Source organism: Erpetoichthys calabaricus, chromosome 12 (genome assembly GCF_900747795.2).
Source record: "Erpetoichthys calabaricus chromosome 12, fErpCal1.3, whole genome shotgun sequence".
Classification (NCBI taxonomy): domain Eukaryota; kingdom Metazoa; phylum Chordata; class Cladistia; order Polypteriformes; family Polypteridae; genus Erpetoichthys; species Erpetoichthys calabaricus.
Genome location: NC_041405.2, coordinates 40,662,788 through 40,676,253, shown reverse-complemented (window position 1 = coordinate 40,676,253; position 13,466 = coordinate 40,662,788). Strand labels below are relative to the sequence as shown.

At 39.1% G+C, this 13,466-nt stretch overlaps 1 protein-coding gene and 1 non-coding gene across 2 annotated transcripts in view; one reads left to right on the top strand and one right to left on the bottom strand.

The window, feature by feature from the left end:
• col4a5 (collagen, type IV, alpha 5 (Alport syndrome)) overlaps nucleotides 1–13,466 on the top strand; it is a 456,319-nt gene that overhangs the window by 291,232 nt on the left and 151,621 nt on the right. Inside the window, exons 35-36 of the mRNA XM_028815432.2 lie at nucleotides 2,011–2,109; nucleotides 10,758–10,847. Coding sequence (XP_028671265.2) covers nucleotides 2,011–2,109; nucleotides 10,758–10,847 — 189 coding nt within the window. The remainder of the gene's footprint in view (nucleotides 1–2,010; nucleotides 2,110–10,757; nucleotides 10,848–13,466) is intronic.
• On the bottom strand, nucleotides 8,623–8,786 carry LOC114663284 (U1 spliceosomal RNA). Its single transcript, XR_003718101.1, has one exon. It is a non-coding gene; the product is annotated as a U1 spliceosomal RNA (small nuclear RNA).

Sequence of the window (13,466 nt, the reverse complement as noted above, 5' to 3'; positions counted from 1 at the left end):
CCTTAACTTTACTCGCACCTCCTCATCACGGCGTTAATTGCATAACAATCGCCCCTATGTTTTGCAAATATGTCAATCGGCCGCCAGCAGGCAACCTGCTATCCCATCCCCCACCGGGGCAGCTGAAATCAGTCCCAAAAATTCTCACAGCTGATGTCTGTTTATCTAGGAGTTAGGTGTCTGGAATTGTATAGGAAAATAATATATCGTTACTTGAAATACATATATTTAATGTGTGTTCTGTATCTACAACAATCTGTGCAAATGTAAGAAGAAATGTTGAACACATAACTAAAACAGAATTTTTTTTTCATATGTTATAGTAATAATGACAAAATGTTGACGTGAAGTGTGTAAAGTGTGAAGACTGAAGTCCAAATATCAAATAAATACTTTCACAAAAGGTATAACAAAACAAGTGTGATTTTATTCAAGAATAAAACCGAAGAAAAAGAAATTGTTCAATTTACATGTTGCTGTCAATGTAAGAAAACTGAAACCCAAATATCAATCGATACGAAGTAAAGACGTTTGCATGCAAGTGTATGTTTGCGTGTTTCATAGTTAAAACGTGCCTTTCTCACTGATACAGTATCAGCTTCACTGTTGCAGGGGTAAGAACTGCTGCTTTGTAATTGAGATGTTGCTGGTTTGAGCCCAGGTTCTCCCTGCATTTAATGTTCTGAGTGGTGGGCTGCCGTTATTGTTACTGTTTGTAGCTGCATTTATCCAAAATTAGCAAAGTTCTGCAACTTTTAGTTTGCTTCATGGTATGATTCAAGAACCAGTGTGGCACATGATCAAATAATTCCACAGACAAAATATGTTAATTTTAAACGTTTTAGTAAAATTTCAAAGCAAAACAGTTCACACAAAAAATAGAGAAAAAACTGATGTAACAAAGAAACACAAGTGAAATGTATTTATTTCAAATAACTATATATTATTTTCCTACACAATTCCAGACACCTCACTCCCAGATAAACAGGCTTTAGCTGTGAGAATTTTGTGTCTGACTTCAGTTGCCTCAGTGTGGGATGGGATAGCAGGCCTGTGGCCAATTGACACATTTGTAAAACAAAGGTGTTATCGGTGCACAATTAACGCAGGTGATAAGGAGGGTACAAGTAAAAATTAAGGTGGCCTGGCATTACAAATATTTTTGCAGACTTCAGTGATTCTAGTGTTAAGTACAATTTATCTAACTATCCAGCTGTCTCTCTATTTGTGAGGGCCAAGTGGTTTAACCAATCCAGTAGATACTTAACAACATTCTGAAACTGGTCTGCTAAAGAATAGTAAAAAAAAATAGCTGAAAAGAGAACCAGGAGATCAAATAGAAATAAGTAAACACACTAAGAACAAATACTAGACAGTCACACCAATCTTCCATCAAATTAAAACTAAATCCTAATTCGAAGTTAATGAAACATTAATAAAAGATTCAATATCCAAAAAATAGCTAAAGCAGACACATTCTTTCAGGGTCTATCTGTCAAACTCCAGTAATGAGGAAGTGCCCAATGTGAACTTATTGCCTTCAACCTAGTGATGTCATACGTAGCACTTCCAGTTCATTTCCGTAGTAACAAATCATCAGAGCAACACTACTAAAAATGTAATCAGTAAAAGATGCAAAAAATGATCAACTGTATCAAAATGGAAGCTAAACAAAAAGGTAATATTAAGAATGAATTCAGGATCCCACATTATGAATAAATAATAAAGTTAAAAAGCATTTCCAAAAAAGTAAAAACACAAAAGAATCCAGTTTAGTGAATATAAAACCTTTGTTTAGTGAGTCCTAGAGGGATAATAGAGTTAGCTAACCTTTATTCTGGTTATGCTTATGCTTGTTTGGCTTTTGTTACCATTTCAGGTACCTCAGAGAAAAAAAAATATGCTGTATATATTAAGAGTTCTGTCTATCTGTCTTTAGTATATGCTTAATTAAAGATTATTTTACTTGAATAAATTAAATTTCTTAACGTATTGTTTTTGTTTATTAAGGTGAACCTGGTCTTCCAGGACCAAAGGGATTTATAGGCATTCCTGGTGATGATGGGGAGCGTGGTCAAGATGGTCGCCCAGGTTTTCCTGGAGCCCCTGGTAGGTTTATAATGTTGTATACATTTTATTTTGTAATGGGTATTTTGTATTAGTAAATAAATACTGTTGTCTGAATACTACTGTTTATTTATATTATGCATTTTTTTCTTATTTGCTATTTTGTAGCTTTTTAACTTTTATTTGAGCTTTTGTCTTTGGAATTCTTCTTTATGGTGAACATGGTGAAAGTTGTTATTTATGCTGTCTACTACAGACATTCTGAGATCCACCTTTATTGGAAAGTGCCCACTTAACTGTACAGGGGCGGATTATCTAGAGGAGAAAGTAGAATTGGAGGGGTTAGCGACAACCCCAACATAAGTGAAGTCTTCAAGGGGGTTCTTCTCCATACTAAAGTAAATAGAAACTGTACATTGACAGACCAAAAACCTTCCCTATATTCTTACTTAAACCAACACCTTTGAGACAATAATGACGCACTCATGCATGGATTTCAGTTACATGTAGCTGTTATCACCTGCTTGGCATCTCTGCGTGGTGCACCTCCAGTGGTACCTTTTGGACAGCTACATCATCATCAGCCAGGGGCCACCATTCAATGATGTTTCACTCATTACAGTAGTACATCTGGTGGCAGAGCAGTCACATTGACACATCTCCCTGTCACCCCTAGCATTTGTCCTTTCTATCAGATTTTAGCACCCTAGCTCCTGTTTTTCCTCCTGAGCCACAACCAAAAGCTACCATTCTCTACTTTTTCTGCCAGTTCTTTTCCTTCTCTCTATTACTTAATTCCAGTAACACCCATGCCTTTGAGCAGGTGGCACACTAGCAGGATGATGAATCAACAGCATCCAATCTCAACTAGGAAAGTGATGGATTTCCACCTGGTCTCCCTGCATTCAGCAACCGGATTAGAGTACCCAGCTCTCTTCCTCTTTTGGGCAACTTCTACTCCCTCCTTCCATGTGATGGTTATTTCAGTGATGAGCACTGTTTTAGCGATAGTAATCCATACTATTATGTCTTGGGGAACTGGAGTTGTCATCTGAGGTCAACTCTCATCTTACACCCTTTGCCAGGTACAAGGAGTCATGTTGGAGCTATTTAGGAAGGGGCTTCAGCTCTCTCCACCTGCCTGACTAACTGGACATCTTAATGGTCTCCAACACTTCTACCAGCGTCCTTGGGACTTGGGCTTGTTGTCACCTGTAGCATCCCTGTGATAGCACAGTGTTGCAGCCTGTAAGGATGTGTAGGAGTCTTGCATTTGGGATGTTGCGGAGGGAGCAACTCCCTTCAGTACCCAACCACTGATGTGAGAACAAAGTAGAGTGTCATAGATTAGTTTTATTAGAAAACTGGGTTAAACTAATGGAATTCTTCACAGATCAGATCAACTAATTCACCTGTTAGTGATGGATTCCCATGTTGTCCATCTCCCTTGGATCCCTTGAGACAAAGCCTTGACTATAGACCTCTCGTCCATCACTGTCACCTCCATCATGGCCATGTACTTCTCCTTTTTGTTGGACCTGGACCAGAGCAGTGACGCTTTCTCCCCATCCCAGTCCAGCATGTCCTGTTTGTGTCCTGCATATGACTTTGTCCTGGATATGACATTAAACTGCAAATACCTGGGATTGGCCAGAACTCTGTTGGTGGGTATACCTTTTATTGGTCTGGTCACTCTGATGGATGTTACACTCAGGGAGTAGCTATTGTTGTGGCGAATTGGCTCCTTCCGATGGTGTCTGATGTCACCAATGAGCTTTCAACGCTTTCAATGAGCGTATTATGAGACTCAGATTAAGGCTGTTTCTGGGTGCCTAGTCTGTTGTCTCAGTTTATGCTCCAACCACAGTGAATTATGTCTATGTGAAGGAGACTTTCTGTTTGCAACTTCACTTGGTGGTTGATGAATTCCTGCGTGGCAACACGTCTCTGGCCATGGGTGACTTCAGTGCAACCACTGGCACTGACAGGGCTGGCTATAAGGATTGTGTTGGTCCTCATGGGTCTGGTGACCATGGTGAAAGTGGCTTCATTTTCCTTGATTTTGCAAAAGGCCAGGGGCTGCGGATTCCTGGATCCTGGTTCCAGCACCTTGAACTGCATTGTTGGACTTGGTAATTGAATAGTGCTGATGCAGAGAAGGAAATCAATCACATCCTTGTGGGAAGACACTGGAGGTTTCTACAGAACTGCAGGGTCTACAGAAGTACCCAGTTTGTGAATTCTGACTGCATACCTGTTGTTGCAAATCTGAAGACGAACTAGGAGAATGATGCTAGACATGGCCAGACTCCGAGATCAGGCTGTTTTTAATGAATTTGCATGCAGTTTGTATGAGGAACATGCAGACTTGGGTGTGATGTGGGAGACCCTCCGTGACAAGACCCTGAAGGTTGCTAAAGGTTGTGTTGGTGTTACCGGTGTTCCCAGTATATCATCGAGAGGAATTGCAGCACATGGCTTGATGGCAACTCCTGTCTGTACGAGGAACTGAGAAAAATGGCTGCAAGGGTTCTGAGGGCAGATAAGGAGGTGTTTGCTAGAGGAATCTATGAGCAAGTGATACACCATGATACTAGACCACCTATAGTCTAGTGATCCACATCCTGCTTACAGGGGAATCAAAGCAATGCACACATCTGAATCTGGTTCTTAGAGAGTTGCAGTCAGGGCAGGTATAAGAACGGTCCTTATGGATGACGCTGCCAGTTGTGACGCACTGGGTGTTGGCTAATTTAAGCAGCTGTTTAAAGCTGATCCTATATAGCCAGGACGTTGGACATCTCTGGGTTCACGGTTCTTGAGGCTGATCCTCTAATTAGCTGTGAACCACCCAGTCTCACTGAGATTGCAATGGTGCTGAACCAGCTTAGTGTAGGGAAGGCTGCAGGGATCTGTGGTATTCTGGGTGAACTTCTTCAGGCTGGTGGTAAGGCTGTCCTCCTGGCATTGCAAGCAGTCTTTGCTTCCATTTGGGAGACAGGCATTATCCCAACTGACTGAACAACGGAACTTGCCATCCCTGCCTGGAAGGGTAAGGGTGATTTCCTGGATTGCAACAACTACTGGGGGATAACACTGCTCTTAGTTAAGAGTAAGGTCCTTGCTAGGGTCATCCTCAGTAGGATCTGTGATCACCTGCTCACCTACCAGTGACTGGAGCAGTCTGGTTTTATGCCTAAGAAGTCTACTGTTGACTGCATATTAGCATTGAGGGTTTTCATCAAGTGTAAATGCGAGTTTATTTGCAGCCTTTGTCGATTTTTGCAAATTATTCGACCCAGTTGATCGAGCTGCACTGTGGGATCCCCCCCAGAGTTTCTGGATATCATGTCCGATCTGTACACTGGTAAAGTAAGTGCTGTGCAGAGAGGAGGCAGAACCTCTGCATTTTTCACAGTAGATACTGGGGTTCATCAATAATAATACATTTTATTTATATAGTGCCTTTCCCATGCTCAAGGCACTTATTGAATATAAGAAAGAATGGCAGGGTATATAGTATATAGCATTGTACAAACCAGATGAATAAATAAAGAAGATTACGACAGTAAATTCAGAAAAAAAAGCCTAACAGACAACATAATTGATGGTGTGATCTTGCTCCTACTCCCTTCAATGCTTGTATGGACTGGTTGTTGAGGGATCCAGCAGCTGTGGGGCATCCGTTCATCCATTGGTGAAGAAAGATTCGCCTGGACACAAATAAATGAACATACACAGGCCTGGTCCGCAATAAAAGTAAAATCCAGCAGCACTTCTTTATACTCCCTGCTCTGCGCTCCAATAAATACAAGTTATCGCAAATATACTAATAACCCTATTGTGCTTCACTCACTCAGAACATGGAACCAAATTAGAAAGCAATTTAAGATGGAAAATCTTCTATCTATGGCACCCCTGCAAGAGAACCACCTCCTTCAACCCTCGCAAACATATCTAGTTTTTAATATCTGGAAAAGATTTGGGATTAAATTGCTCTTTATATAGACAATATCTTTGCATCCTTTGAACAATTACATTCCAAATTTAACCTTCCAGCTACACATTTCTTTCACTATCTTCAAATTAGAAACTTTGTCAAACAGAACCTGCCCGATTTTCCTCATCTCGTACCCTCCACCTTACTAGAAAAAATACTGCTCAACTTCAAGGACCTAGACACCATTTCTGCAATATATAAAATTTTATTAGAGTCCCTTCCTTTTAAAGATCCAAGAGGACAATGGGAAAAAGATCTCTTAACTAATATATCAGAAAAGGAGTGGAAGATAGCAATGCAAAGAATTCACTCGAGCTCCATATGCGCAAAGCATAGAATTATTCAACTCAAAATTATATATCAAGCTCATCTGTCTTGCTTAAAACTGTCCAAAATGTTTCCAGGGCAAGATCCAATCTGCGAACGCTGCAACCAAGCTCCTGCCTCACTGGGTCACATGCTTTGTGCCTGCACCAAATTAACTTCATTTTGGACCACAAATTTTTAAGTGCCTTTCAGACAGCCTTGGGGTCACAATCCCTCCTAACTCACTAATAGCTGTGTTTGGTGTTCTTCCAGATGGACTTGAAGTGGAGAAGGACAAGCAAACTGTGATTGCATTCACTACACTTTTGGCACGGAGATTGATTTTGTTAAATTGGAAGAATCCTAACTCTCCTCTAATAAGTCAGTGGGAAACCGATGTTTTATATTATTTAAAATTGGAAAAAATCAAATTTTCAGTTAGGGGATCTGTACAGAATTTTTTCAAAACCTGGCAGGATTTAATCAATAATATTTTAGAATAAGAAGAATTTTCTTTTCCTTCTCCATTTATCTTTTTCTGCCCTATTAAACTCAATAATTTAGGCATGTTTACAAGCCTTAAGTATTACTCCTTTTGCCATGCTCTACTTCTCAGGGGTGGGGTTTGATTTGCTTTCAATCCTATTTTTTGTAAAAATTGATCTATATGTATGGAATGATTACAATAAAATTAATAAAAAAAAAAAAAGAAAGAAAGATTCGCTGATACTGACCTGCTGACTTTGCAGAATTAGAGAGAATGTCGACCTCATCGAGTTGTTTACTTACCTCAGCAGCGACATTCATGTCTCTGGAGACTCTTCCTATGAAGTCAGTAGATGGATTGAGAGAACATGGTCATGAGTTCGCTGGAAAGGGGTGTGTGGTGCTCCCAAAATCTGTGCAAAAGGAAAAAGGTCCAGGTCTTTAGAGTACTGATGCTTCCTATTTTGCTATATGGCTGTGAGACATGGAAGTTATGCAGTGACGGAGAATGGACTCCTTCAGTACTGTGTCTCTTCGGAGAATCCTTGGGTATGGCTGGTTTGACTTTGTCTCAAACAAGTCATTGTTCACAGAGTCCTGAATGAAGCACATTTTGAGGGAGCATCAGTTTCGGCACTACATCCATGTGCCGTGATTCCCCAACGGTGATCCGGCTTACAGGGTCCTCATTGTTGAGTTGGTGGGACTGGATCGCGTGACTGCCTTGGGGGTTACCATTCGGGATCCCGAGCTGTTTCATTGTATGGTGGGTGCGTCAATGCACTGTACCAATGCATGCTCCCCAACCTGACCTATGACATCCTGATACTAAAGCCTGCTCATAGCGTAATCCACCACCACATGGGGATTCCACTTATGGCCAGTGCAGTCCTGAGCATGTGCACCCCTGATGAGCTTGCCATTAAACTCTTTTAACTCCATGATTAGCCTAGTCTTTTCCTGCTTGCACCCAAGGCCAATGGATCTTAGTTGTCACTACAAGGCATTCCTCCCAAAGAGCACTGTTTCACTAGCCATTTCTGAATGAATGAGTTATTTTTTCTGTCCATCCTATTTGCTGTTATTACGGAGATTTTGCACAACTTCACTGGTGTAGTGTGAACTGATAGCATCACACTTTGTACTTCCTGGGGAACTAGATTTGGCCAACAACAGGATTCTATCCCCTCTTGTGAAGAAGATTGTTTTATCACTTCTTACTTCTTTCCTGATGGATAGGCTTTGTTATTTGGAGGTTTTAATCTTCATTCTTGTCCATGATATCAGCTCATCTAGCCTCTTTAGCAGCATAAATCCACGTGTTGCTCTCTTGTCATTCACATAACTTCATATAGGAGGCAGTCTTTGCCTTGATGGTAATTTTATTCTTCCAACCATCTGCCTTGTGCCAATGAAAATAACACCAAAGGATGCCACAAACAGGATTGAGGAGAATGATCATCACATGGCAATTCCCTCTTCCACCTGATATCACTCAGTTGTTCTCAGCGCATTTGAACATGTTTAAGGTAATTGACCAACAATGTTCTGATGCTGTTTGGCATTTGAAAGAATTCTATGGCATTGTCAATGAGCTGGTGTGGATCCAAATGTATTTGCTAGATCAAACCAAATAATATGCATGTCGTTCCCCTTGTTCTTGTCCCCCTGGATCTGCTCACGATACCATGTAGACGTGTTCCACACAGCTTGGGAAGCGTGTCCTCCAAGTTCAACATTGCAATGCTCCTGAATTGATGGATCGGGGAAGAGCACAAACGCAGTTCCCCACTACCACAAATTATGCATTTGAGTTTCCCGTATTTGGGAAAATCACAGAGGTCAGCACACCCAGAGTGCAATGGATGAACATCACCCAGGGAGAACCACCTAAGTGATCATGGTATCTTCCCTACTGGGTAAGATGTCAAAAGTAACAGGTTCTTTCTGAAAATATATAGAAAAAGTTTTCTTATTTGGGACTTTTTCAAGAATTCTGAGTCAACTTAACTAAACATTTCAGAGCTTGACATCATTAAATGATAACTATCACCTGTTTTCTTTGTTTTTGGCAAAATGTTCATAAAAAAAATATCACCTTTCAACAGCACCAGTGTACTGCAAGTCAAGTAGATACTGATTTCATGAGTGTAAGAGCCATTTGGTAGTTGTTTATGTTGTTAAGTTGATAGAAGTATTTTCTTAGTTATGTTAAATGTTTGCCTATAAATTAGTGAAACGTATATGAGAGGTTCTTATAACCACCTCAAGTTGAATTAAATTGGTATATTGTAACTATTTCTTGCCCCACTGACTGCAGATTAGTCTCACTTAATGACCTGCCTTGCCGTAAGTAAGGCCACAGTTTCAAACCGTGCCTTAACGTACGTAAAGCAAAGAAAAATAACTCATCTTTAAGTATAGGAAACGATTGAAGTTTAACTCTGTTTATGTTATGTTAAGTTTATTCTGCATATGTAACAGCTTTTCTCAATTCTTTGTGTGGACTGTTTGCCTTGAATCTTCACTAAACCTTTTTAAAATTAACTTTTTTGGACAAAGAGATTTCTTTTGGTACGTGTTTGATACATTCTTGATCCTGCCTTACTTACTAGCAGCTACAATGAGGAACAGTCTTATTAGACAGATATTCAACTCTGTATGATATACACTAGAATCAGTTAATTCACACAACACACAACAAAACACCTTAATTTTTTTTCAAGGTTGCATATTATTGTATTCCACATCTAATTAAGGAATCATTAAAACACAAGAACTGAAATTAAGAAAAGTCAAATAATGGACTAATTTGTTATATTTCAAATAATCAAAATGTATACCTTTATATACAGGTTGTGTATACCTAATCCGAAATGCCTGGGACCAGAAGTATTTTTGATTTTGGATATTTTCTGATTTTGAAATACTGCATTTGCATATACATAATGAAATATCTTGGGGACACACATAATCAAGTAGGAGAAATGCAGCCAAACCAGCTAAAAGATGACTCACCCATATACTAATTCATGTCATCGAGCTGTTATTATAATGTGTGTTGACTAGACAAACATACTAAACCTCAAAAGTCATGAAAATGACTGTATTTTAGTTCCTTTTTTCCAATGTTGCATATTTGCACTGAAGACATTTTTTGATATTTCATTAGTTTATTTCATCTACCTGTTTGTCCCGTCTCAGAGAACTGTCCAACACATGAGAAATATCTCAGCCAGCCTTCACTCCATCATTGCCACTGTGCTGGAAATCATTGACTGGCTGATGAGTCGCCACATTCAGTTTTCGCATGGTGTAGGTACACATACACAAAAAATAACCTATTTTTTGCCCATGGGAAAATGCTGTTTGTTGCAGTGTGTGGTTTTCCTAACATAACTGGGGAAATTTACTGCAATTTACTTGCAAGAAGGGCACCTACTGAGAGTGAAGCTGCTTTTGTTAATGGCAAGCAGTGAAATTCCTTTAACAAATCTGCATTTTTAATGGTGCAACTCAGTAATTTTGAATACTGGCATTATTGTGTCACTTCACTGGGAACAAAGCTGAAAGCTTATTGACTGTTTCGTTGCTTGCCAGCACTTGATGCTTCACCTTCATCCTCATCCCCTGCATCATCAGTGTGTGTTGTTTCCTTGCAGCGCTCGATACTTTTAGTTGCTTCATGGTGCTCTAATGTTCACGGAGGACTAATCTAACCTATAATGCATTAGCAGTAAAATAAGTATATCAAACTTTTTGTATAAGGCTTTTCTTTTCAGAAGTGAAAAAAATGTATTTTAGAAATGTGATTAATTTTACACAGAATATTTATTTGTTCATTTATTTATTTATTTATTTATTTGTTTATTTATCTATTTATTTATTTTATTTTTAGGTCCAAAAGGAAATTCAGGGCTTCCTGGCCAGCCAGGCACTCCTGGCACTCCAGGAGTAAAAGGAAACATGGGGGAGATGGGCTTACCTGGTAAGCAAAATCTATCAAACACATGTATTTAAAATGTTATTCATATACTATTTTAACACCATAATTTTTTCCGAAGGTTGGAATGGATAACTAATAAATCTAAAAAGAGAGGCACAAGTTGTAGTCAAAACACAAGAGCTAGACGTCCTGATTGTAACTAATAATTCCTTTCATTAATTAAAAGACTGTGATACTTGAACAAAAACAAAACAAAGTTTAGTTTTTAATGCAAAAGGTGAGATGCCATGTGCTGTGTATCACCATCTTAAACAGAATGACAACAATAATTTCACAAGCATGCCCACGTCCATTCACTCAACTAACAATGACACTGTTGCTAACAGTCACATAGCAGTGTAAAGAATGAAAACATTTTAAAATGGTGCCTATTGCAGTGCAACGCTATACGCAAATGGTGCCATAATGATCTCATCAAAACAATGTTAAAACTTAATTTAATGGGATATTATGAAAAATAAATGTTCAAATTTAAAAAATGAATTATAACAGAGTTATATAGACTATGCCTCCAGATCCCTAGCATCTTCTCTTTTAAGGGAATACAATGTTGAAATATAACCCTTCCATAGTGTGCTAGGCCTTACCTTGAATCTTTTCCCTGTGGACTGTGCCTTGTACACCTTCTGTTCAGGGAATTGCCCAAATTATATGCCCAACCCACCTCAACTGGCTTCTTTAAAGTGGCATGTCTGTTTGCAGTATTCTCATATTGCCAAGCGCTTCACCCGATCATTGATTGTGAATTTATAAACCCTGTTCAAAAATCTTTCACCCAGATGTACTCATGGTGTCATTTTTTTCAGTCTCTGTTCTCAACTTGTAGCCACAGGTGATGATGTCTATGTAAAATTACATGTAAATTGACAAGTTTGTCTACAGCCTTAACTCCTCCTGCACCTCACAATCTGTTTCAACTTTTTAAAAACTGCTACTTCTGAATTGATTTATTGGTCAATCTTGCAATCATCTTCAGCTCTAATTGTGAATGAAACCTAGAGGTTCTTGAAGTTCTCCACTCGGAGTGGCTGCTCATCCCTAACTTGCAGGAAATAAGTTGTTTGTGCCTGCAGCTAATTCTCATCCAGAGTACATCGTACTAAACTGTGAACCATTACATTGTACTGCATTCCATTGTTAGCAAAGACCAAGATTCTCATACTGATACCCTACACACCATATTTATACCTAGATATCATATCCTTGAAGTTCATAATCAGAAGAAGAGGCCAGACACACCCTTTTTAGAGAAGAATGCACACACTGAATGGTCTTTTATTTTTTTTAGAACTTTAGAACAGTCTAGACGAGAACAGGCCAAACAGCCCAACAAAACTCACCAGTCCTATCCACTTTATTATTCTAAAATAACATCTGTTTTACTTTTAAAAATCCCTAAAGTTCTACTGTCTACCACACTGCTTGGTAGCTTCTTCCATGTGTGAAATTTACCCTTAAAAACTGTGTTCCCATTTTGTTGATTAACTTATTTTAAAATAACAGTCTTGATCCAATGCACTAATTCTCTTCTTAATTTTAAACATTCCAATCATATGTTGTCTAAATCTTCTTTTGCTGAAACTGGTTGGATAATGACTGACTGACTGACTGAAAAGGATCAGCTGTTTTAATCTTTCCTCATGATTCATCCCCTGTAGGCTTGGAATCAGCCTAGTCACTCTTCTATTAACTGTTTCCAGAATTGCTATGTATTTTTTGTAGCCTGGAGACTAAAATTGTACACATAACTGCAGATGAGGCCTCACCAGTGCATTATAAAGCTTGAGCATAACCTCTTTGGACTTGTCCTCACAGGTAGCAAAGTGGTAGTGCTGCTGCTTTGCAGTAAGGAGACTATGGAAGATTGTGGGTTTGCTTCCCGGTTCCTCCCTGTGTGGATAGCGCTTTGAGTACTGAGAAAAGCACTATATAAATGGAATGAATTATTATTGTACACTACACATTGTACTATTTAACATAACATTCTGTAATGGCCTCTGAATCTGAACACTGTCTTACAGTTGACAGTGATGAGTCCATTTAATTTCCTAAATCTTTGTCATAAGGTGTACTTTCGATTTTCAAACCTCCCTTTATCTATTCAAACCTAACAATTGTATTCCCTATAAGTAATACTTTACATTTACTTACATTAAAATTCATCTGTATGCTGTCCAAGTCCCTCTGTAATGATTCAACAGAATCTAGATTATCTGCCATTCCACCAAACTTGGTTTCATCTGCAAACTTAGCCTGCTTGTTACTTATATTCCTATATAAATCATTTATATATATTAAAAAAGCAGTGACCCTAGCACTGACCCCTCTGGAATACTACTGTTAAAGTCAGCCATTCCTGATAGGGTTCTTAGCGCTATAACCTTCTGCTTCCTGTGTCTGTTCATTTGGGCGCATACTCCGTCAGCATGGCACTGCCAGACTTAAACACTAGTGTGGCGAATTGCTCATGTAATAAAGTGACTTCAGCTGCAGGTGGAAGTCCCATTTTATTTATGGTGCCAAGCAGAGTTGTGTTGCGGTGCAGCAGTCTATTAGCCAGCGAAATCGCTGTAAAGAAGCTGTCTGTTGTTACCATTCTGC